This window comes from Puntigrus tetrazona, chromosome 13, assembly GCF_018831695.1.
Source record: "Puntigrus tetrazona isolate hp1 chromosome 13, ASM1883169v1, whole genome shotgun sequence".
In the NCBI taxonomy this organism is placed as follows: Eukaryota; Metazoa; Chordata; class Actinopteri; order Cypriniformes; family Cyprinidae; genus Puntigrus; species Puntigrus tetrazona.
In genome coordinates this window covers 4,278,332-4,305,627 of record NC_056711.1, presented here as the reverse complement: position 1 = coordinate 4,305,627, position 27,296 = coordinate 4,278,332, and the positions used below count along the sequence as shown (strand labels likewise).

The window sequence follows — 27,296 nt, the reverse complement described above, 5'->3', positions numbered from 1 at the left end:
ATAAAATGAGGAAAAAATATATGACTGCTGTAAAAGCACTATTATTCATTTATTTATAATAAAAAATTTGAAGTAAGATGAAAAAATTACATTAACGGAATGTAAATGGAACATGATTTGTGTGTGTGTGTGTGTGTGTGTGTGTGTGTGTGTGTGTGTGTGTGTATATATATATATATATATATATATATATATATATATATATATATATATATATATATATATATATATATAAATTAATTTTTTTTTATTAACGTTAACGTTTTTTTTATTAATGTTATGGACAGACAGAACATTATATAAAATGTTCTGTCCATACTTTTAATGTTTAATAATTTTTTTTAAATTACATGGTAATCAAGTAGAATTTTAAATATTTTTTTATAATTTATTTTTATGAGTCTATCATATTAAAAAAAAAGAAACGTGTGTTTAAAAAAACAGTATAAACTGAGTCAGTATGTGTAAAATGTCAACTTTTTAATCTCCGTCTTGTGGATCTGTGTGTTCTTCTGTCAGGTGGAAGGTGTGGGGAAGTACTTTCGGGAGCAGCTGCTGCAGTCTCGTCACAGGGGGGCGTTTGAACTGGCCTACGTGGGCTTTGTTCGGCTCACTGAGATGCTGTGCAGGTGAGAGATCTAAGCCAATCAGATTGCTTCGTCTTATCCCAGCGGTTATATAATAATGATTAAAACACACATCCAGACTCATCAGCTCTCTGTGCAGTAAAATAGGCCCCTTGTCATTACAAAATTCAAGATGTTTTCAACCCAAAGGACTTAGTCAGAACAAGTGTGCATCTTTATTAATAAGGGAGTCATAAGGACTGCTCCGCCAAAGCCCCCGATGTTGTGCTTGGCGATAAAGCTTCATACCTGAATGAGTGCAGTCCCTCATTCTCCTCCTCGTCCCTGCTCCCTCTCAGCTGCTGGGCTGGAAACCAGCGCTGCTCCTGAAGGACAAGCTTCAAATAATCAGGAAGTTTGAAAACTGTTAACATCTGGAAATGTGAGATTTAACGAGCTTGGGAATGCGGCCTCTGCGTAGAGGTTAAGGAAATTGATTCGCTCGCTGCCACGAGTGTGACATGAATGGGCCATCAGATCGCTTCTGCTGCTGAGGGAGCGTCTTTAATGATCTGACTCCATTCCTGCCTTCTGCTTTCCTCCTCGGCTTTTAATTCACCTCTCTGCTGTTTCTATTTTCGTTTTCATGAAACTCTTGAAATGTGAAAACAGTCAGTATCTGGTGGCGTTGTTATAAACTTAAATTGTGAAACTTTTTTTGGTAACTGAGATTTAAGCTCAAATTAAATTTGATAAATATTTTAGAATAATAGAATATGTATTTAGTTAAAAATTAAGTGTTTCCTTGGCAACTATTTTAAATTGGGTTTAAGTACTAAAATCAGGTTTTCGTTGGTCCAAACGAAAAAAAAACCTTAAATGAAGCTAAAAGAAGTTCTGAAGTTAATGTAGCATGCATTGCAAAAAATATATTTATTTAGCAGTTATTTTTATTAACTCTTCATTTTGTTTTGCTTCTCAAATAGATGCACCTTAAAAAACAAGACAACAAATATTGCATTTTTTGCAGCAGAAAATACAGTACAATGCATTATAATTCACTTATTATTTATTAAATATTATTATTATTATTATTATTAATAATAATATAATGGTTTTTATTATTATTATTAATAATAATAATAATATATAAAAATAATAATATTATTATTATAATATTGCAACTGAAATACTAATAAATTGCAAATGTTTAGAAGTAATTTAATACAAAAGATAAGACAATCCCCAAAAAAAATGAAAACAGAAAAATAAAAGCTAATTTAAAATAACAACAGTAATTGAATACAAAACAATATTAAAAGCACTCTGGTCGTAGTTATCATCTAGTCTGTTTACACTGTGTAGTTTTGTTTATGCAAAGCATATACATCGAGACTCGCTGCTAAAATTTGAATTTGATTTAACGTTTGCTGCATAAATATCAAACGAAATATTGATTCGTCATTTGCATCCATACGACTAGAGACGAGCGCTACACCTTAATTGCAGTGCTGGGGCTGACAAAGTCTCTCAGGTTATGAGAAATGGTGAAAAGTGGGTGTATTGTGGGCTTTTAAGTGATTGGGCAAAAATAAAAACCCAACTAGATTAAACTGGATGGTTATTAGACTGCATATCTTTGAATAAAAGAAAAGTAGGCACTACATACCAATGAAACCAGACCTGTCTGTAAACATGGGTTTTAGTATGTAATACAGACTAGCCCTTAAGATGTTGTGCTTAAGTGGGTCTGTTTTATAATTCTTTTTTTTTTTTTTTTTTTGCTCTGTGCCTATAATTGTAATTTACTAGCACCTCTATCAAAAAACAGGCATGCAAACAAATGCTCGAACCTGAGATGGCAGCATTTTTTGAAAGCCCCGAGGAAGTGTTTGTGTTGGATGTCCTGTGTGAGACGTTGTGTGTGTGTGTGTGTGTGTGTGTGTGTATGGAGTCTTAGAGGTGCTTCTGGAGGAAAAGCATTGCTGTGTGATTACACGGCTCCACCGGCAACCGCTAAGCCCGTTACGAGGTGTTGATTGTGGGGCATTCGACGCCTGTCTTTTGAAGGTTTCTCCTTGTGTTTGGGGTAGTGTATCGCTGTGTGTGTGTGTGTGTGTGTGGGGGGGGGGTTTGGATTGTTTGATCCGGCTGGATCAGTCCAGCACGTCCCATATAACGGTACTTTTCATACCGAGAGCTTTGCATTTTTCTGCGCTCTCAAAGTGGGCGTCCCGCACACGCTCGGGCAGCTCCTGCTGTGTGTGTGTGTGTGTGTGTGTGTGTGTGTGTGTGTGTGTGTGTGTGTGTGTGTGTGTGTTCAACCGAGGTTTGTGTTGTAATTACAGTGCTTGCTTAGGCAGGCATCTCTATTATTATTGCTCATACTTTGGTATTGGTTGAACAAACTTTTAACATGAAATATTAATCGTCGTTGTGTAATTCTTCCTGTACTGTGTGTACGATCATAAATAATTCCTTAAACGGTGCGGCTCACTGACATTTCTTTTCTTAATCGCGGCTTTGCGAGTGAAATCATTTATCTGTTTTTCTTTTACTTCAGTTAAAAGGTTTGGGTCCTTTTATGATTTTGGTAGTTAGTCCACTTTGCTCACAAAAGGCTGCATTTATTTGACCAAAAATACAGTAACAATTGTAATATCGTGACTTGTGATGCAAAGTTAGACTTTCAGCATCATTACTGCAGTCTTTAGTGTCACACGATCCTTCAGAAATCATTCTAACACCATGATTTGCTGCTCAAGCATATTTCATATTATTATTATCAAACGGTTCTGCTGCTTAATATTGTTTTTGGAAACCCTGACTGACAACAGAGCAAGTCTCTATGATTACACAACGGCCGTTTATTATAAAAATGGATGTTTATCTTCAGCTTTTCCTCTGTAGTATAACTTGGCTCCGGTCAGACATTTTCCCCAAATGAGTGTTTAAATTCAATTAATTTTATAGGCTGCGCTTTTGAGATCACATTTGGATGTTATTCGATTTTTAGATTGCTTCGAAAACTGTGGATAATATCACGGCAGAGAAAACATAAACAGAAATGTCTGCGAGACACTGGGAACCACAGAAACTTGGATACCAGCGGTGCTGGGAGTAAATGTCTTGTTCAGAATTCCACAACAAGGTTGTGTGTGTGTGTGTGTGTGTGTGTGTGTGTGTGTGTGTGTGTTAGGAGTGGGAGCGCAACGCTCCAGCAGCTGCCAGCACACTGGCTGAAGGAGGTTCTTGAAGAAGTGAGATCCAGTGACCCCTCCTCCAAACTGTGTGCCACCCGCCGCAGTGCAGGAATACCCTTCTATATCCAGGTTAGTACCTCAGGCCTCCTTCACGTACGGTACAGAACGCTAGACCTCTTATCCTGGCTAGTCGATCATTCACACCTTAAGAAACAATAGCACTTCCTGTTGCAGAAATTGAAAGTTGACAAAGTAGAAATTCCCCCACTGTATTTTCTTAATGCAGTATTAATAGGTAAATAGTGTATTTTAGTGACAATTGTATGGAGTCAAAAACTTTAGGATAGGGACCAATCACAAAAAAAACTGTATGTAACGTTGTCATGAAAGTAACTTTTAAATTGTAAAAAAAACTCAAATAACTGCTTTTTTTATTTATTTAAAGGGCGACATACAGTGTATAGATCAGTCTCTTGATCCTTTCTCACACTCTTTTGTTCACTCGCTTCATTTTCTACATCCCTAATCTTACCCAATGCTTAAACTTAACAACTACCTTACAGGCTTTTAGCAACTTAGTTGTTTAATGAGGCAAAAGTCAAAGTTGATTGTTTGCGAATAGTGAGAATCGAACCATTAAAATAAAGTGTGGTCATATTTATTGCGTATTTAAACAATGTAAAGGCTACTTTTATTTAGCAAGGACGCATTAAAGTGACACTAAGGACTTTTGACGCTTACATTCCTCTTAAATAAATGCTATGCGTTTGAATATAGACATGAAAGCTCACTAATATGATATCGAAGTTGCTAATTCCACTGTAAAGCAATGTCCGTCTTTTTTAAATGGGTTTCACGGGATGCATTTTGCATGTTTTAGGATTTTCAAGTGATGTATGCTGAACATTAGGGGAAAAGGCAATGGAAAAAAAAGCTTTGTGGCAGGTCCGAGCTCCTGTATGATGTAGTGCGCTCTTGTCATAAATGAATCTGTTACGGTTTCTGCATCATTTGTAACAAACGATGTCCTTCCGACGATATATAGTTTGTCATAAGTATACTTCAGTGTATCAGACGAGGAGAGGTGACCGTTAAGAGGTTAACTGTAAATTTCCCCACACATGTGTGTGACGTATTAGTTGCGTAGTACCTCCAAAACAATCATACTTAAACAAATAAGTAATAACCTGACGATCTCTGAAGATTCCCACCTCCAGGAATTAGTTTCATTAGTGTTACTCGAACATCTGCGGATGGGTAATTGATTCCATATAGTTTTTATGATGGAGATCATCCCCGATGGACGGCCCTCTGAGAGGTCAGAATAGCTGAATACTGAAGTCAAGGAAAAATGGGCTTTGGATCTGAAACGCAAGACAATGAGAGGGTTTTAGGGAAGAATGAGACAGGGCGAGGATGGATAGACTCAACACCTGGCATGAGCGCGCATTCCTGCGGTATGTCCCGGAAAAGGTGGTCTTGCGCGATGAGTTCACACCCTTTGGCACGAGGACAAAAAAACAGTATTGGGTTACACACCACGAGTCATTTTTCCTCTGTCATGCTGTCGTTCACTGTCCCCGTCTCGCAGGAATGTGTCGCCTGAAACGCGGCTTAAAGGACAGTTCGCCTAAAACCGAAGCGTCCGTCATCATTTGCTCGGCTTCGTGTCATTCCAGACCATGTCAGATGTGTGGGAACTTGTCCGTTGGAAGCGATTTGTAATAATGTTGTCTCTTTGTAGGCCCTGCTGTCCTCTGAACCCAAATCTTCCAGCTGTGGACTCCTGAAGATGACCATGAGATCTCTGACGGCTTTGGCAATGCCCTCTAATGATGGAGATACTGAGAGCAGCTCTGTGCCGCAGGTACACACGCACACACACACGCACACGCACGCACACACACACACACGCACACACACACACTACTAATGACATTTTCTTTGTTTTTATGTACCTACAGGTCCACGCTCTGAACATCCTGAGGGCTTTGTATCGAGACACGCGTCTGGGGGAGAACATTGTGCCGTTCGTGTCAGAGGGCATGCAAGCCGCTATCCTGGGTTTCACTTCTCCCGTGTGGGCAGTGAGTATACCCTCTTACTCGTTTTATAAGATGTCTATGTAAGTTCCTTCAATAACCAAAGAAAAAATTAAAATTCAGTCATGGTGTTAACCATAAAAGATGTATATCGAATAGCCATCATTCCAATTTATTAGATATAACGATATACATAAACATGAATTTTTAACGTTAAGGTTTAAGGTTTGTTTGTTACACATTTTAATGCATTTATAATTTCTGCATTATATATTATAATGCATTATAACTGTGAGTTATAATTATTCTTAAGATCATGCAGTGCATTATAATGCATTGTAAATGCTGCGAAACAGTAAGACTTCAATTAAAGTCTTAAATTGATGTCAGTAATTTAATTTATTTTATTTTAATAAATAGTATAGTGTCTTAGTGGTTAGCAAAATTGAATTGTTCAAACTCTATAATGCCCACTGAATAAATAATAATAATAATACTAAATATTATTAATAAAAGGATCACATTTCTTAATTCTCTCTCCAGTGTTGCTCGTCTCTTCCTCTTTTCTCACACTCATTTGTTCACTGTTCCTCACGTAGCTGCTGCTGAGGCACTGACAGGTTAATAATTAAAGTGAATGAGAACACTACGGACAGGACGTGCAGACACACACACACACACACACACACACACACACACACACACACACACACACACACACACACACACGCACACAGCTGTGCGGTGGTCCTGGCCGATCGCCCTAGATTGCTGGCTTTGATCACCTCCACATGGGTGACGCGGCTCCTCCAGGTCACGATGGCGACAACTCCAGGTCACATTCCTGCGCTCTCCTCCCTCGTACCTGTCCATCTGCCTTTTACGTCTCTTTCATACATCTCTCCTCACTTCATTTTCTTATCAGCTCATTCCTTTCGAGCCCCCTCCCGCTCGTTGCTTTCTCTCAGGATGTCGAGAGATCCTCCACCGTAGCCGTTTCCCTCTTTACTGCAGCGCTCCAGCCAGCAGGCTTTACTGTACAGTACAGTTGGCCTAATCCTTCCCAGAATGCAGCAGCAGTCGTCAGTCATAGAGAACACACACAGTCTTCTTGTAGTCCGAGAGGAATGTTTCTTAAGCTGACATGAAAATGTGATCAAAGTTATGAGGCAGTAACACTTCCAAAGTTAAGTTTGGTGTGTCCAGCATTACTTTAGCCACATAAGATTGTGATTTGAAGGCATTTAACTGTTCCTGGAACAAGATGTCATCAGACCCTGCAAATCCTTTTGTGACTCTTTTACACCCTCGAGCTGCAAGACCAATTTTTGCACTGTAATCGTCTCGAGGGCCATCATCATGTGCTCTGACTCACGTTAAAGAGGTCATATCGTGTTTTTTTTATTTATTTTTTTTATTACATTTTCCCCCTGAGGTCTATTTAAAGAAATAATCCTCCCAAAAAATACAAGTTTTTCCTCTTTGCTCACCCTCAAGTTGTTCCAAACCTGTATGACTTCCTTTCTTCTATGAAGAACGTGGGAGCTCATTGACTTACATTGTATGAACGCAAAACAACGCGTTTTTCTAATGTGCCACAAAGAAAATGACATAACTTCGTACAGACATAAGTTTGATTTTAAATATTAATTTTTTGTATTATTTTTAACTATCCCTTTGAAGACTTGGCACAACAGTCACAATTTAGTTATGAACATTTTTTTGTACTTCTCTCTAACATTTTTAAGTGAATTTTTCACTGCTTTGTCTGGGTGACAATTTGTAGGCACTGTCCATCCATCCTCTATTGTCAGTAGTGTTGCGGTTACTCATTCACTTCTACAGTTTAATTTGCATATCCGTCTAAGTGTATTTCTAGCCTGGAGTCCACAGCAATCCATTTGCATTCAATATCATGATCAGAAGTCATTATCTCACAGAATTAAGTTGACCTCTTTAATGTAAAGTTGTTCATCAAAGCTTGAATGATGAACGTACACATGCTTGCTCTGATGTCAGTTTCTCCATCCTGTCCTCTTTCTAGGTGAGGAACTCCTCGACTCTCCTCTTCAGCACTCTGATTACGCGGATATTCGGGGTAAAGAAGGGAAAAGATGAGCACTCCAAAAAGAACAGGTATGATTTTTTTTTTTTTATTTTTTTTTTTTTATTAATTTTTGGTTTACTACACTGTAAAAACAAAATGTAACAGAAAAATGAAAAAAACAGAGTAGTTGAGAAAAATTTATATAAAATTTTTTTATATATATATATATATATATATATATATATATATATATATATATATATATATATATATATATATATATATATATATATATATATATATATATATAATTATTATTTATTTTTTCACAGACCTTTCCACTAACATTTTAAGTTTCGCACATGTAAAGGATCATATGGATTTGTTTCAGTTTATCACAATAAAACTCTATAAAAACTTTTTTTTTTAAAGTTTTTTTAAAATGAGGGAAACCAAGGCAACAGCTGTGTGACTTTGTGACTTTTTAGACACTGAACAGGTCTGCACAGATAGTCCTGTATGGGCGGTTTGCCGGCATAAAGTGCTTCTATATTGTCTTTATAGTAATAAAAAAAAGAATCTAAACAAATTTATTAAAAAAAAACAAAAAACACTAAACGTAGCCAAAAATAATTGCATGTGCTCCCAAATGTTACCAAATGTAACATTGTAAGTTCTTATATTTTAATATTTTAAGTTGTTCGTATAAATCTATGTAGTGTCAACTTTTTCCACCGTCTGTCAACCATCAAAATATAGTTCTCTGACAGAATGGAAGCTTGATCTTATTTATTAGGAGTTGACAAAGTGTCTGTATTGCAAAATGGAGCCAGGTGGTTTGATAGAAAACTTCGGAAAGGCATACGTTTCCAAGCAAGCGTTAAAACACTTTTTCCATTAGAATGCATGGTTTCTATGCGAGTAGATCTTGAGGTAAGTTCTGCGTGATCCTGCTCTGTCCGGGGTTGTTCGCTAGGGGGCACTGAAGATCTGCGCTTTTTCTCCTTCCAGTCCTTTTATTCCACTCATTAATCTCTGTCGTATGTTGGCCTACGGCGCATGGACGCCTTCCAGCCCCTTAAATGTTCTGGATGTTCCTCCTAACTCCCCGACGGCCTTTGTTTGTTTGTGTTCTGCTTCTATCCTCATCCCACGTTTATCCACCCTCGCGGAGACTCGGCTCTCTCCTTGTACCGATAACCTCAAACTCTTGACAGGCGTCGGAGCTGCCGCGCAGGGGTTAACGCGTGTTTATCTTTCCCGTAGTAGAGGGAACGCTAACAACGTCTTGCCCGAGCACGCACAAACGTTGACACACGGCACTCGCACACGTTCACACCCTCTCCGCTGATGCCCGATTGACCGTGACCTCTGACCCCTGGCCGGTTGGGCCGTGATGGCCCCCTGCTGCGGCGACTGCTCCCTAATCTCATCCAAACCAGTGGAGCGCGAGCTGTTGCAAGAATGCCCCGATGCATTCTGGGATCGAACGCAGAGAGGTCACGGATGGAGCGAGAAGCGATGGGAGCGGCGCTGACCTCGGTGGAAAAAAAACAATAATGGCTCGCTCATGAGATCGTGGTTTGTTATGATTAATCGGCGCGCTGATTGGACTTAATTGGACAATCAGGCGGGCCGTAACGACACAGGCCGGTGTGTTGGACTACCTCACACTTCAAAGAGGCCATGTGCTCCCAGGTCAGCTGACCCCCGTGGGATTTTCTAGAGACGCCGAATCTCTAAAGGTCACTGAAACTCAGCAATGAAATGACGCTGACTCTTTTATGTGGAGATGTTCTTCATAGTCAGGACCGTTTAGTTTCTGGATAACCCCGCCGCCGGTTTGTCCGACATCTCGGTGTGTTTGTCTTTTAGTTTTATGCGTTTGCATGACAGGCATCTTTATCCTGCGGGGTCATTCGGCTCTTGCTTGTTGTTGTTGTGTTGAGTCTCTTCCTGTGTTTTTGTGAGTCTTGTGATCTGTGCGCTGACATGTACATGTCAAACATTTTGACAGACCGTTCTCTGTTATGACCTTTTGGGTCTAGCTGCATTCTACAATGCAATGTGTGTGTGTGTGTGTGTGTGTGTGTGTGTGTGTGTTATTACACCCGCTAATTCCATGGTCATTTGCCAAGTTATAGACAAGTTAAAACTAGCATTATTCTTGCTGCACGATATTTGACCGGAAGGGTAAAAATTATGGTTATCTTCCCTTCGGCTCATTAGCGCTAACACAGAGGTTAAATGGTCCTGTAAAAACACATTTATTTGAAATAATAATGAGCGAGAGAAAGAGAGCGAAAGAATCTCTCTATAATCAAGCTGTAACTGTTAGGCTACTTCTCAAATGGCGAGTTTACCACCTCGTTGCTGAGAAATATTATGTAGCGATCTAGTATCTATAGGCTATTTTATTAATGACAGTAGCAATATTGACAAGTTTGACAATCTGCAATCTCTCTTTCTCTCTTTCTCTGTCTCTCTCTTTGTCTCTGTCAGTGTGTGCGTCTGCATCAATTAAAGCAGTGCATTAATATAGAAATGTGAATAAACTGACTTGGAACTATGTGTGCATTTAAATGGTTTTACTGCATACCTGTCAGCCAATCAGATTCCAGTATTCAGACATAACATGGAATGAATGAATAAACACACACACACACACACACACACACACACATACATTATATATAAAATTGGCAGTGTACCTAAAACAAGAGAGTTTTAATTAGAGTATAATATTTCATTTATTTATCAAACGCATGTTTATTTATCGAATGTGAGATTTAGTAGCTGCGCTGTTTCGAATTCATTAGCGTAAGCAGGGTTTGTTTGTGCTCCTTGGATTGGTTCGGTTTTCAAACATGTTTTGTATTTAGATTTTTGTTTTGCGCAACTGTAAAAAAAAGGTGAATTGATCTGCTTCTTGCCATTTAAAACACTGATTACGGTCAAAACATAGCACTCGGAGTAATGTTTTCGTTGGTCTATTTGGACTAGATCAAAGGAGTCAAATCAGAGTTTGAAAAACGAATGATACACATCTTAGGTAAACACTGAAACGAAACCGAACGAAAGTCTTTAAACCATTGTATAAAACCTATCTTGACAAGTAATGACTTCAGTTGCACTCAAGTTTATAAACAAGTCTAGCATGTGATACCATCTTCTCGCTTAAGCAATTTAGTTTGGACTTTTTTTTTTTTTAAATGCGCTTTTTCTGCTTGTTTGACTGTTTTCCCAAAGAAGATACTTAGTTTGTGTTTGCTCGGTCTCACCAGAATATGATCGGAGAGTTGGCTTGTTCCTCAGACTTTTATTAGCTGACCTCAGTCATCTGGTGCACAATATGTAACCAAAAAATAAAAAAAGATTTTGTTTCCTCTTTTCATGATCTGAATGTTATTTATGTTACATAAACAAATGAGTTGAAGGAATACTGTGTGTGTGTGTGTGTGTGTGTGTGTGTGTGTGTGTGTGGGGGCGGTGTTTGCGTTTATGATGTCCCTATTCAGCACACTCAAGCTCATTACACAAAATATGCAAATTTATATCGGTTCATCTTCATTTGTGAATGCAAGTAAAGACAAACAAGCGGTTAAATATGGTTTAAGTTTGACAGGCTGCATTTATAGACATGTTTTGCCGTGAAGACTCTAATCCATACTGAAGGTATGCTGGGTTGTGTTGAGCTTAACTGTAACCACATTTGCCCACGTCAAAGCGTGTGTGTGTGGCATGCAGCATGCGGCCAGGTTGTAGTCGTAGCTGACCCACCTTGTTACCATGACAGCGCCCCGGCCTAAGTTCAGACCAGTCCGTGTGCATCAGCGGTTGAAACAGGATGCGGTGCGCGTGTTTGTGTGTGTATTTTACATAGCTGAAGTCACAACACGCTTGTTTGAAACGTCGGCTCTCGAGCTAAAGTTAGCCCTGCACGGGCCGTTTCAGTTAGACACGAAGAAAAAAAAGTTTTATTAGACGGTCTATCTTAAACGCAGAGGCTCAGCTAAATAAAGATACGTTTATGTGCGTCGCACACGCTTTCGCTCTCCGTCTTAACGCACGCATTTTTTTCGGGTGAAATTCCCAGGGTTCATTCCAGCCGCGCTGCTTTCTAAGGAATAAACGAGCAGGGCCGGTGAGCCGCGTGTCCCTGCAGCGCTCCATCAGAGGCCGCTCTAATGAGAGCTTTATAGAGCTGTAAAGAGCGCAGACTTTAGGAAGTGGTTTACAAACCAGACCTTTAAAGGTTGCAGTCTCTTTCTCTCCTCTCCTCGTGTCACTTAGGCTCTGTTCCAAAATCTAGCGAGCTGCCTACGTAGGCAGCACGTTCCTGACGCAGAGGGTGTTCCAAAAGGAAATACCTTCTTTTGGCAGAATTGCGCGCATTCATAGCAGAGGAAACAATCCCATAACGCTTTGTAATGCGAACCGACAATTAGTTTTTACCCTATAAATCCTGATGTATACAGTAGGTCAGAAAATAAACGATTAGCATTATTTTGAATAAATGTATTTATTGTATACCAGACATTTTATAACACACCTCTGCATGTTTTATCTTATTTTACAGATATGTTGGACAGCCCTAGTTCAGCGGGAGCGTACTGTTGCTTTAGTATGCAATGCAACGTTGATTGAAAGATAAACCGCACATCCTTATTTCACTTTTGTTGTTTACATTGTGGTTTTCGACTTGCTTGCAGTTTAACGGCGTTAACAACTGGCCAAAGAGGACAAGCTTCGACCGAATGACACGCATGCATTTTAAACATTTTCATCATGCCCCGGCTCCTCCTTTGCAATAAATACACATTTTTGAAGGAGGCTTTTAACTTCTCTGGTAATTTCAGTGTTATGACCTATTTAAGGGTTGACCAAAATAACACTTTTTAAAATCTGTTAGAGGTACAATGAAATATGAGCATGCATATTCATATCCTATTTTTGCACCTTTTATAACATGCAAATTATTTCTGCCCTTTATCACGGATTCAACCTTTCAGACTGAAGCCATCAACGACCCTTTGTTTTCAGATAAAAAAAAAAGAAAAATTGTTTTTGTTTTTTTTCTATATATATTTTATGTACTATTTACTGAAATAATTAGAGGTCATTTGAATTGAATTGTTTAAAAATGGTAATATTAGACAACTTCTTCATTCAGTAATCTAAGTTGATGATAAAAAAAATAATAAAGTAAACACTCTAATACCTAATTAGTTAAGCGTGTACACAGTTTTCTTTAATATAGAATTAATTGTCATAATGTCCAAATATAGAGCAGCATATTTCGAAATAAAGAATTTTAAGTTAAAAATAATTTTTTGAAATAGTTATTTTAAAATGTGCATTTGCTGTATATGTAATAAAATATGAAAATGAATATTACCACACGTCTTTCAGTTATTAGACACACCATGAACATAGAACAGACACTACAATCTACAAAACACTCTCTCACTTAAGTCTCCCTTATGAAAGTTATCAGCCAAGCAGAAAAACTGGTTGCCAGTTGATGTTAGATGAATGTAATTAATGTCATTTCTTATCTTTTCTAATCGGCAATCCTACAAACGCTTTAATTTCTCTCACTCTTCTCTTACCAGAATGACCGGTCGAGAGTTCTTCACTCGTTTCCCTGCCCTCTACCCCTTCCTCCTCAGTCAGCTACAGGAAGCCGCAGCCTCTGTGAACAGGTGAGAATTTCTCAACAAAAGCCCCCCTGTAACATCACAGGACCCCGCAATGTGTGCACGATTTGCGTCGGATGTTGTTAAAGAGCTGAACGATCCCAGCGTACGCTAAACGGACCCAGTTCTTCTTCTCACCCTTCTTTAATTTCTCCGAGGCCCTTATTTAAGACCATTTAAGTGGCCCATCAAGCCTCTTTAGACCTATTAAGCATTTTGACCACACTGATGGACGGATTCCTAGCTGAGATGCCACAGATAAGTAAATCGCTTTTGGGAGTTTCGGCCATGTTGGATCCAGACCTCGCTCTTCGGTGGTTGTGAGAACATGTTAGTCTCTTATCTCCCTCAAATAATTTCTCCACAGACTGATGCGCCACTCTTCCAAATAGCACTTGCGTTGCACAAGAGGCCCTTGAGCCAATATTATCTTAATATGTATCAAATTATTTTAATGCGTTTTCAGTCTGGCGTTCTCTCCTTTTAGCTAAGAGTGGTCTGACTCTTTCCCACGGCCTAGTCTTTGCGTCCCACTTGCCAAGCTAGGCTCTGCAGCGCTCATATTTTATACCGCCTATAAATTAAACGGCATATAAATAAGGGTAGAAAGAAGTGCGAATAGGTTTGCGCCACCCACCTTCACCGAATATGAAAAGAGCATCATGGGATGTCTAGGGGGGGAGTTCGCCGTTTAGCGTGATTGAGAAGTTTTTCCTATTGAAGTTCAATCCAGAATGTTTCTTTTATCTGGAAAGCAGGCTGTAAAAAGCATGTGGGAACGTTGGAATACGGTTCATCGCTCTCCTCGCAATTTGTAAACCGGTTCGCGATATGAAGATTTCACGAGCACGGACGAAATCGTGATGAATGATTTGCCACGGCTTGAGGGGTTTATAACGGTTTTAAACGTTTAACATGGGAAATGAGTGTCGAGAGGGTTCGGTTGGACATGGACCAGAGATGAAATGAGATGAAAAGACGGGGACAAGTGGAGCCAAGATTAAAACTCGCTTTGCTAATCTCACTTTCTCTTCCAGGCTTATCACCTCTTCACCCTCGCTGAACTTTTTCGCTCATTTTTACGTCTTTTTCCATTCCTCTGATTCATCATATTTTATTGGTTCGTTCTCGCACTCCCCTTCCAGCTTTTTTTCTTGAATGCGCATGATGTTTAACACTTCAGTCTCCTTGGGTTTGGTGATGATCTCAAGTTCTTGGCTGTCCCACACTGCGCCTGACTGAAATCAGACTCTAAACGCATTACCCGGGCCCTGATTAGCAAAATAGCATTTCCTGCACTCTGGCCCGGGGTCTACGGGCTCCTGGGACCCCTCGGTGGTGGGGAGTTTGGCCATGTTTGATGTAATAATGACAAGCGTATCCACAGCTGGCAGCTGTGCCGTGGAAAGCTCACGGCCTGTAGAGAACAGAACAGATTTTGGCCCTTTCGGAGTAATAGAAAGCTATGAGTAATTTACATTTGTGTGCTTTTCTGTCTGTTTTTTTCGTGTGTTTGCTCTGGCTTAAGTCTTGAGTTTCCACTGGACTGTCAGAGAAACATGTGCAGAAATGTAGTAAAAGAGAAAGGAAGTGAAGGGCCGTTGGGTTGGTAATGGTGACCGTGTGTACATTTGCTCATCTTGTCATTGAAACCGTTATACCTGTATGCGTTTGGAATGGCTGGCTGCTAATTCTGAAAGCTCAGCTAAAGCATCATTTGTAATATACGCATAATATACAGTAAGTGAAGTTTTGGAAATGCAAGTTTAGTCATTTCAAAGTCACGTGTGGCTAAGTTGGTTATGTTAGCACTGTTGTATGTCAAGGGTGTTCAATCATTGAAGAAATGATGACGTTATAGATGCGTTTATAACTTGTATTTGGAGAAAACCATATTAAGCTATACTAGTTAAACAAGTTAATTACGAAGTCACTTGAAGGTAACTTAATTCATTTTTTTTTATATATGTTGTTATTATATAAAATATTAAAGTTATGCTAGTTAAGTTAGACAAAGGAAAAGGTCACAGGTTTTTTCGGGTTTACATTAGTAAGTGGACAAAGCTATGCTAGTAAAATAAGTAAGAGAAGTTATGACTTACGTAAAGGTAAGTTAGGTTCATTCTGTTAGTTACGTTAGCAAGTGATGGAAGTTACTCAAGTTAGGTTAGAGAAGTTACACAGGTTAGTGGAGGAAACTATGCTAGTAAAATAAGTACATTTATAAAGTCGCATACAGGTTAGTTAGAAAGTAAGTGAAGAAAGTTAAGTAATTAGAGAAGTTATAAAAGTGAATCAAGATATGTTAGTTCAGTTGGTTACATTAGTATGTAGAGGATGTTATGTTAACAAATTGTTGAAGTTTATGACGTCAGAAATGGGGAGTTGGTTAGGTTGGTACTGTTAAATGTCAGTAAGGGACGGGTTTTCTTTAACTAATATTTGAAAAAAAAATGAAGTCACATACAGGTAAGTGATGGAAGTTAAGTTAGACCAATGATAAAGTCATACAGGTTAGTTCAGTTAGGATAGAATGTGGAGGAGGCTATGCTAGTTAAATAGTAATAGAGGTTTTTTAAAGGCACATACTGGTAACTTAGCTGGTTTAGGTAATTTTGCACGTGTTAGTAAGTGAAGAAGGTCATGCCAGTTTAGTAACTAGAGAAGTTATGAAAACACATCTAGATAAGTTAGTTTAGAATGAAGCTTAGCTAGTTTAAGGAAGGTATGTTTCGTTAGGTAATCCAATCGTGATTTGTGTTAGCCATGTGAGTAGCATATGTTTCGTTAATTTAGTAGTTCACAGTTGGTTACCTTATTATATAAATTAAGGGTTCACTTGTTAGTTAAGGTCGATTACTTTCGCTAAGTAAATGTTATGTATTTCCCTTTCTCTCTCTTTCAGTGATTCAGGGCAGGTGAAGCTGCACCCCAGTCTTTTCCTGTTGCTGTTGGTTTTGGGTCGTCTCTACCCGTCTCCTATGGATGGGTCATCATCTCCTCTGGGATTAGCTCCCTTTATGCCCTTAATCATCAGGTAGGTACAGACATTTAGATTACATTTTAAGTGCAATGCTGCCTGAACCTTCACTGAATGTTTTAGCTCAAATAATTGAGATTTGATTCAGCTGACTATTCCTCAGCCCTCTCATCTCACAGGCCACTCCCTTTGCATCTCTTTCTATCCGTCAACTTCGACGCATCCATTCCTGCAATACATTTTTTCCCACTGCCTCTGCATTTTTTTTCTTCTTGCACAATTTGTAATGCTTGAGACGCGCAGCTACTGTTGCTGTCCCGTTTTCACATTTAATTTTTTTTGGTTTTTGTTTAGACAGGAGGAAAAATATTTTTGGAACACATTTTACAAGTACCTGTAAAAGCATCCAAACATAGACATAGTTGTCTTACACACACACACACACAGAGTGAAGGATAGGTCACAGTTCTGATCCCAGAGCAAGGAGTAATCCTTTCCACTCCTGTTTGTGTGTCACAGAACACTGTGTTCCTACAGCTGGGGAGCAATAGATCTATTCGGATGAAAGAAACAATAAGTTGGAGAAGTCTTGCTCCCGCTGCTGCTCCTGACTTTGGTGTCAGTCCTGCGTGTAGCATGCATTTAAAATCTCATTGCATGTTGAATACATGTTGCAGTTGCATCAGTTTGAGGGTAAAGCAGTAAAATAACACTCTGTCGGCTCTGTTGCAAAACCTTGCGAGCTGCCATTTATTTTCTTATAATACTGTGACCTTCCATGTAGATACATGCAGATAAGCTCCGTTCTATTAATAAAATTTCTGCTACATAAATGGGTCGTTCATAAATGGACGCACGTTAGCACATCGACTCGCAAATGTTTACAAATCAGCAGCCGTTTAACATTCAACAGCTTGGTGGAGTTGTTGTTGCTTCGCATGCAAAGTGTTTACTGTATCATGAAAGAGAGGCTTCTTTCTGTACTTCCTGCCGAAAATGTCGATCATCGAGGGTGGGTTTGTGATTTATCCTAATTATCTGCTGTTTAGGTCGACGTGATAGTGGAGTTGTTGCAAGCTTAGTCTTGATATGAACTGTTATGAAGAACAGAAGTTCTGTTGAAACCGCTGGTTCTGATAGTGAGTTCAGCACATTAGATAATGAGCGTGTTCAGTACAGGTGTGTGAATGCGCTGCTGCTGCCTTTCACTTTGGTGACCAAAAGCCTTGGACTCTCACCAGTTTCCCCTCCGTGACATTATTTTCACTAATGTTTATGCCAGGAATGTTCTGTCTGTGTGCACTCGCTAACACACACTCTCTGAGGAAGGTGTTTGGGCTTCTGCAAGAACTTTAGTGTGTGTGTGTGTGTGTGTATGTGTGTGTGTCTGGGGGATGGTGGGGGTTGTCTGTATTTTTGTAGGTATATTTGAACCAGTATGAAAGCATGTAAGTTTGTGGCTGTTTTATACATGGGATATATTAAAGTTGCTATTCTTGGTTTAAAGCCTTTATTTCTGTTTGATTCCAGTTTCCCCTCCGTGACAAAGTAATAAAAAACCTACTAATATATATATATATATATATATATATATATAATATATATATATATATATGTATATATATATATATATATATATATAGGAAGGTATATATATATACATATATATATATACATATATATATATATATATATATATATATATATATATATATATATATATATATATATATATATATATATACATATATATATATATATATATATATATATATATATATATATATATATATATACATATATATATATATATATATATATATATATATATATATATATATATATATATATATATATATATATATACATATATATATATATATATATTATATATATATATATATATATATATATATATATATATATATATATATATATATATATATATATATATATATATATATATATATATATATATATATATATATATATATATATATATATATATATATATATATATATATATATATATATATATATATATATATATATATATATATATATATATATACATATATATATATATATATATATATATATATATATATATATATATACATATATATATATATATATATATATATATATATATACATATATATATATATACATACATATATATATATATATATATATATATATATATATATATATATATATATATATATATATATATATATATATATATATATATATATATATATATATATACATATATATATATATATATATATATATAGTACAGACCAAAAGTTTGGACACGCCTTCCCATTCAAAGAGTTTTCTTTATTTTCATGACTATGAAAATTGTAGATTCACACTGAAGGCATCAAAACTATGAATTAACACATGTGGAATTGTATACATAACAAAAAAGTGTGAAACAACTGAACAACTGAAAATATATGCCATATTCTAGGTTCTTCAAAGTTGCCACTTTTTGCTTTGATTACTGCTTTGCACACTCTTGGCATTCTCTTGATGAGCTTCAAGAGGTAGTCACCTGAAATGGTTTTTACTTCACAGTTGTGCCCTGTCAGGATTAATAAGTGGGATTTCTTGCCTTATAAATGGGGTTGGGACCATCAGTTGTGTTGTGCAGAAGTCAGGTGGATACACAGCTGATAGTCCCACTGAATAGACTGTTAGCTACTTTTTTCTTGCCATAATACAAATTCTAAGTAAAGAAAAACGAGTGGCCATCATTACTTTGAGAAATGAAGGTCAGTCAGTCCAAAAACTATAGGTAAAGTCTATTGCGCTTCAGTAAAGAAAAAAGAAAATCGTAAATGTATAGTTTCATAAAAAATAACATTTTCAACCAATTTAATTTTGTGAAAATGTAACGTGGTGAAATAGGTAATAACATTTCTATTTTATTTTTATGTTATGTTTGAAAGTTTGTTTTCCTTTCCTCTTCAGAGTAAAATAAATGTTACAAATCACTAATTATTTATAGATATCATAGTTTTTTTTATTTGTTATTTAATTGTTGTTTTGTGAGGGTGAGGGTCATACAATCATTTTACAAAAACATATTTCTCCTGCTTGTTGGTTGCATGGGTTAATCACATGACTGTCGATTGTACCACATGGCCTTTGTTTTTTTTAATAGTAATATTTAACTGCTGTATCAGTTTTCATACTGATAAAAGATTTAGCTAAACTGTTTTTTTCTAATAAGATCTTAGTATATCAGCAGGACACTTGCAACACCAGATATTTACGACCTTATGGATTTAACGATGTTAAACATATATATTTAATTGCATTTTGAAAGCCCTGAATCATTGTTTGGGTGTCAGGGCCTGTGTGCTATCATAACTGTGTTATGAGTCCATGTGTGTGCTACGGACATCTGGAGCGGAGCAGAGGTGTGGAGGGGAAAGGATTCAAGGCCTCGGGTCTGGAACACAGATAACACAGAACAGAGAGAAACAGATCAAGCTCACGAGTGATCAATGCCACCATTACAAACAGACTCAAACCACATGGCCATATCAGTAAAAGTCTCAGCCCTTCTGAATCAAATGCAATCATCTTCATCATCTTCAAATTATGGATGGGTTTTCCTAATAGTCAATCCTTCAGATTAATGCAAGGACCCAAGTCGATTGAATTCAGCCTTTTTTAGTACTGGGACGCAAGGGTTAAGAGATTGGAGGATTGGGGTCTGCCTGGTTCTTGTCAGTGGAGGTATGCGGGCCCATTCACCCAAATGAAGCCCACATGTAGAAGATGTTAAATATAGCTAGGTTTTGGCTTCCACAGCCCCCTCCTCTCCCCTAGGCGTGTATTTGTGAGTGTCTGGGTGTCCGGTGTTGATCAGGCCTCGCTTTACAACAACACGAGCTCTCAGCAAAGCACTCGAGGAATCCGAGTTGTTAATTATCGTGCTGGTTGACATACGAGACAACCCGTGATTAGTTACCTGAGCAGACTGTGATTTTCGTTCCACAATCAGTGTTTAATTCTACTTTCAGAGTCGTTTTCATTAGATTGGGCCCTCAGTGTTGTCTTCTCGGTTAGAAATCCAGGAGATCCGATCTGTTTGCCGGTCACACTGCGAATTTGTATTGTGCGGCTAAGCCTTCAAAGCCTCGTCTTCGCGTCGGAGTAGAGCTGTTAAGCTCCGCTCTGTGAAATATTTGAGAAATAAGGCTTTGTTGGGCTTTACCGCAACAAGCTGTATTCTGTTATCCAGACTGTATGAATTCGGCTGAATCTAGCACTCGTGAAAATCCATTCGTTAACATTATCACATGCCAAGCAAACATGGCTTTACATTATGCGAATGAGAGCCGTGACAGGAAACCCTGGTGCTAAAACCCGGTCGTGACTGATTCAGGCGGTCGAGCTGGTTTTCGCAACATGGAGAGGGTTTTTTTTTTTTTTTTCTTTGAACTTTCTAGAATAGTTTAGTTTAGCTGGAAACCATTTATAGACCAGCATCACGTTAAAGTTATCATAAATTAGCGTTTTCAGTCCGATTTAGTTCCATTTCCAAGTGAAAATGATGTTCAGTGAAGAAAAGGGCAAGACAGAATTTCGTAAATCTTTTGTAATTATTATTTTATTTTTTTTTCCCACCAGAAACGAATTATATTGTGCAAAGAAGGCCTTAAGGTGATCTTGCATAGTGCATAATGATAAATCCGTTTAAAAAATTTAAGAAAAACTGTTTATGTAACCTGAAAAGAAGTGTTATTTTAGTATTATTTATATATGCTTTTTAGTTTTATTTTTCAATTAATTTGACCTTTTTATTATATTAAATTTTTTACTAGTTTTTTTTCCATTTAGGTTTAATTTTCAGTTTCAGTTTTAGTCGTATTAGTTATATAGTAATATTTAATAATATTTCTCCAAACATTTAGTCCAGATAAATGTGTTCAGGAGGGGAAAACTTTATTTATTTATTTATTTATTTTATTTATTTTTTTATCCACAAGGAATTGGTTGAGTTGTGAAAAGTAGGCACTGTACATCAAAGAGTCAAATTAGATCCAATATCATAGTTTGAAGAAAGGATAAAAATGTTCCTCCCAAGAATCCATAATTTTTTGGAGCTTCTGCTTTCTGGAAACCAAGTTGGCGGCTGAGAAATCTTCACATATTCCAAATCTAACCCTTTTCTTGTCTTCCTTTCAAGTCTTTCCTGCTGACTTTACATAACATAGTGATAAATCCATTCTGAAAACAAGACAAGTGTGTCCTGCTAGCATGACCGTAATCTTATTTTCCGTGCTGTAGCTAGCAGGTCTGGTCAGGTCTGGAACTGTTGGGGTCTCCATTGGTGTTGAGGTGTGTCAAATCAAATTAAGTGTGTCAAATACCCTCGACCAAAAGTCTGTCAGCCAGAGAACATATGTAAGAGGTTGGTTTGAAATTGCTTACATCTATAGTAGATTATGCTTGGTGCTATGGATGAGGAGTTTACCAGATCCAGAATGTCACACCACTTGGTCATCCAGGACGGAAATTCCTAGGTTGTGTTTTCAAGTCAAGTTTTCAAGTGGTGGATCTCCATTAGATTATTATTTTTTTATCCTGTCGAGGTGACTTTTGGGTGAATTGTATTTACAGGACCTCATCCTAGTACAGATCAGGACCATTTGTTTTGGTGGGGCCATTGATAAATCAGAGTGAGAATAGATGAACCCAGAGAGGTCACACCATTGGTTCAGCCAGTGTCGAGTTAAACAAACTAAGCACCGTTTCGGATGGCGTCACAGAGCCGCAATGTTTACAGTTTAAGGTGGAATCATTCTACAAATGGCATAATCAAAGTTGCTTGGCATATGATTCACAGGAATTGAATCCCTCTTCGTTCTGGTTTGGAAAGATTTGACCTTACAATGTACCAGTGATTGTGTTTAGTAATGATGAAGTTGGTAATGGCCCTCAGCCTCGGTTTTATTTTTCAAATTCAGATTAATCATATAAATTTTGAGCCATCTTAAAGAAAGAAAAAAAGATATGTAGGGGAATATTTTGTAAGACTGTGTTGTCAGTCTCTGTTTTTTCTCACACGACCTCAAATGGGCTGCAAGAAACAACTGATGGATGAGGCCTCGCTATTAATTCCAGCAGACTGATAATTTGGATGTTATTGCATCGAGTACAAGAAACACGAGGTCACTGACTTTAGCAGACAGCTTAGCATTTCTTTGAAAGAAGCACAGTGTGTTTCCAGAGCAAGCACGCTCTTATCAGCGTTTGGTTCCTAGAAGTCAATCAAAACCAGTTTCTTAGGTGAGTATTTGGCTGCTGGTTAACATTAATTATTTGAAATAAAGCAGTAATTTTTTTTTTATTATTTAAACATTATTCTTAATCTTATAGTTTAATATAGCCTTAATAATTTTTCAGTTTTAAATGCGCTTTTGTCATTTTTTTAGTTTTAGTTTTTTTATTGAAATATTTTGGGTCACAATTTAGATTTTAGAATTTAGATGAACTCTCATTATTAACTATGACTTTTGACTGTTAACTTTTAATTTGCTGCTTATTTAGAACTAGTTTTTAAATTAGGTATATGTGGTAGGATTAGTGATCTAAAATATAGCCACACAGAATTATAAAGACATTAATGTATGCTTTAGCATATTAGCAGTTTATTAGTACTGCACTGATAGTGATATGCATGCTAAGAAGCAACTAGTGAGAATTAGTGTTTTAATTAAACGTATTTATTTCTTTACATTTTAGGGTATTTTTAGTATACCATGTTAAACTATAATGAGAAATGTTGTCTTTAGGGGATCGCTGAAATGTGTTTTTTTTGGTTTATTATTATTATTATCTAATTTTCATTGAAATGAAATTGCTTAATGTAAAGCCTTTATGCATAGTATATTATAAATGGTTATTACAAGCTGTAATGCATATAATTATTCATTATGTGCATCGTAATACTGAATTTAAAAAGCATAGGATAACAAATTTATAATGAATTAACAGTGATTACAATTATTAATGAGATACATTGCAAGGCATAATCATGCATTAAAACTACATTTATTATGCAATGTGCATAAATGCCTTTTAATTAGTGTTACAGCAATTTTTAATTTATGAATATTTAGTGCATTGAAACACTACCCCTTTTTTTAACTTTTCATTGTGCATTTTATTAAAATAAAATATATATATTTTTCAATATATCATTTCAGTATTAAAGTGCAGCAATAATGCTACTTCTGTTATGTCACAACTTTTAAAGCTGTTGTTGTTGTGACCTTTTGATTTTCATGTGTTGGACTTTAAACCTGTTTTAGGAGGATTGTCCAGCAACGCGCAGGTCATAAAAAATCAAGTGTGTTTATACACTTGTGTGCTTTCTGGAGCGTGTGATGGAACTGCATGTACTCTTTCTCATTTCATTTCTCCTGTGCACCTCAAGAGCCAGACGAACTTGAATAAACAAAATGTGTTATGGCGCTCTCGCCAGGTGCTGTCCAACACCGTCTCTGCCTGCTGTTTTTGAGCCAGACTAAGATTAGGTTTGTTTGGTGCTTGTAGACTGCCGAGTCATACTCAGGGAAACTGTAGCACCGTGCCTAATAAGAGCCAGATGGCCTTTGAGCCGTAATGGCGGGTCGAGACTGAGAAAGCCCCCTGGAGATGACTCGCCTCAGACTGCTATGTTTCTAAAATTACACCCTTCCAAACTGTCATTTCCTCTCAAAAGACTTTTAATGGGTCAAATTAGCACTGATAGTTAACATATGAGGCCAGAAAGGGGGAACGGTACAGACTTAGGCCGTCATTAGATCAAAATATGTTTCTACTGATGTTTATGCATTTACTTAATTTACATTAAAGGAGTAGTTCACCGAATCTGTATGACTTTTCTTCCATGACAGGAAAAAAAAGAGAATATTTGAATTAGTCCTGTCAAATGATTAACCGCTATTAATTACATCCAAAAGTTTTTGTTTACATTATAAGTGTGTGTATACGGTGTGCATTTCTTATGTGTGTATTTCATATATATAAAATATATATATATATATAATATATATATATATATATATATATATATATATATATATATATATATATATATATATTATATATATATATATATATATATATATATATATATATATATATATAATATGTGATATAAAATAAAAGAATATTGCTGTGGAAGCACAAATGCTTACGTGATTTTTGGGAGAACTGTGTGAGGGAAAAGGTGAATGAAAAGGTTAGGCTGGTTTTGTGTGCGCCGTGTATTTGCTCTCTGAATCATGTGACTGGTCGCGCCTGTGGACTGTTGTCATGCTGTGACCGCTGTAGGCAACATGTATGCCATGTCGGTTAATGTGGACGTCTGTATGTTGGAGGAATTTAAACTCAGCAGGTGAAGGTTCACATGTCTTGCAGGCTGTTCTTGGTGTCCCCTGCTTGCTTTGTACTCCATTCTTCTCCAGTATTGTCTGTACAGCACATATACCCTTTTACTAACTAGTGCACTAAACTCCCCATTGGTTATGCCCATTTGTTTAATGTCATGACCTAATATTAAAGTGATAATTTAGCATGTCACTTAAAGGGATTTTTTTTACCCTGGTCATTTTCTTGTCATTCCAAATCTGCATGCATCCTTTTTTATAAATATGGATATGGGTATTATTTATTCCCAACATTCTTTAAAATATCTTTGTTTCACAGAAGAAAGAAAGTCATTTTAGGTTTGCAGTGAACTTTTGATTACCGAACTTCATTTCTGGGTGAACTTTCCTACTACTCCTGATGAGGTCATATGGCACAGGTGCTATGTCATTTTTATTAAACCTTAATATTAACCTAGCCCACAACTAACTGTTACTTGGCCCTTTGGCGGGACAGTGGGACACCGCTTTTTCCCACCATGGCTTAATTTGGTCACCATCACTTCATCGAATAAATGTTAATTATGTATTTGGTATTTATTTATTAATGTAGTTGTCAGAATTAGTTTTTAGATGGATACTTTGACATTTTAAGGTCTGCCAACAACCCAGATTCTCTTAGTTATTAAAAAGAAAACTGTCAGGTGTTATGTAGATGTCGTTTATAAAACGGTCATTATGTGAACATCTTTGTTATCTTAATTTGTTATCTTAAATTGAGCCTGTCCCATTACCCACTCTTGCAATCTTGGGGATAGTTCACCCAAAAAATTAAAAATCAGCTGACTTGTTGCTTCAGAACAGTAAAGTAGCTTTTTAGCTGAAGCCGTGGTCCTTGGCGATTCATAAAAAGGTAGGAGCTACAGGCACTTGAGAGTCTGAAAAAGCATATCCCCGACAACACAAAATGAATACCTGTGGCTCCTGATGATTTATTGAGGTCTTATGAAGCGAAACGATCTGTCTGCGCAAGAAACTGATTTATAATTCATCTTCAATCTCTTGATCTAGTTTTTTGAGACTAAACATATCCCATCATTCATCACGTTAAGGAACTCGCTTTCCCCAAACTCTGGTAATTTGAGGACAACATTCAGGTGTAAGTCAAGTTATTATATATAATTTGATCGTAAAACATAGCGTTGGCGTAGAAAGTGGCGCTTGACTCTTCAAGCTCCAATCCTAAACACAGACTACGTGAATGTTGTCAACAGAAGTGCGTGATATCCCATAGTCAATGTTGGACATCGTTTCTTTCCCAGGAACAGTAGTTACATGTAACTTAATCTTTAATTTGTTATGACATGGGTTTGATTCGCCTCTGCAGAAGTTGTTATTGTACAGATTAACATGCCCTCTTTACAATCCACATGACATTCATGGTTTGAGGTCAGCAGATCTCTGTTCTCTAGCTGCGGTTAGCTCTGGTAAATAATGCGTATGTTAACACAAACTCATACCTCCATGCTCGCTTCCATCTGCTGTCAGCAGATCACAATCAGAACTTTGCAAGCCCAGCTATGGTTTATTTTTTGTTTCTATCTGTTCATCTGTCGAGCTTCCACTCATTTATCTGCAAACTTGATGGTCGCATTGTTTTTCTTTTTTCCAATCCCCTTCTTTTTGATAGATGGATATTCCCTCTTTCGTGTCTCTGGAGCTTCTTAGGGGAGTTTCCAGAACTATGGAGAGGCTTCTTTTGATTTAGTGCTTGTAAAGCAGTCGTCTCAGTCATCAGGGGGCCGATCTGAAAATGAAATCACCAAGACTCCATCGCCGAACCTACTACTAGTCCAAAAGAGTTCAGTCGACCTTCCAGGAATCTATAAAATTATGCTTTACATAAAATATAAATATGTGTGCTTAAAATATAAAAGGCATTTGAACTGTTCTTTTAAACTCTCTATGCATCTTAAAATCCAAAAGAAATTTTTAACATATATCCACATAAATATTAAGCAGCTCAACTGTTTTTGACTTTGATAATAGTGAAATGTCTTGAGCAGTAATAAATTACATTTTAAAATATGTTGAAATATAAAGCTTTGGAAGCCTGATTCTAAATAAAAAATAAAATAGTTACTGACTTTTTATCTCATAATTACATTTTTTTTTGCTCCGTCGCGAGTATGTATCTCACGATTGTGTGTTATAAAGGCAGAATTGCAATCATGAGAAACTCGCAACTGCAAGAAATTGAGAATTTTCCAGATATACTCATAATTCTGACTATTTTCTCAGTCGTATAGTTCTGACTTAATAACTCACAGCTGTGTGTTACAAAGGCAGATTGTGGG

At 37.0% G+C, this 27,296-nt stretch overlaps 1 protein-coding gene across 3 annotated transcripts in view; it reads left to right on the top strand.

The window, feature by feature from the left end:
• The window catches only part of thada (THADA armadillo repeat containing), a 79,745-nt gene that overhangs the window by 19,848 nt on the left and 32,601 nt on the right, over positions 1-27,296 (top strand). For 2 of the 3 annotated variants that reach the window (XM_043256155.1, XM_043256154.1), the window contains exons 22-28: positions 520-629; positions 3,583-3,898; positions 5,514-5,636; positions 5,734-5,856; positions 7,856-7,947; positions 13,474-13,563; positions 16,463-16,594. In XM_043256155.1, coding sequence (XP_043112090.1) covers positions 520-629; positions 3,583-3,898; positions 5,514-5,636; positions 5,734-5,856; positions 7,856-7,947; positions 13,474-13,563; positions 16,463-16,594 — 986 coding nt within the window. The remainder of the gene's footprint in view (positions 1-519; positions 630-3,582; positions 3,899-5,513; positions 5,637-5,733; positions 5,857-7,855; positions 7,948-13,473; positions 13,564-16,462; positions 16,595-27,296) is intronic. The other variant, XM_043256156.1, reaches the window with a different exon arrangement.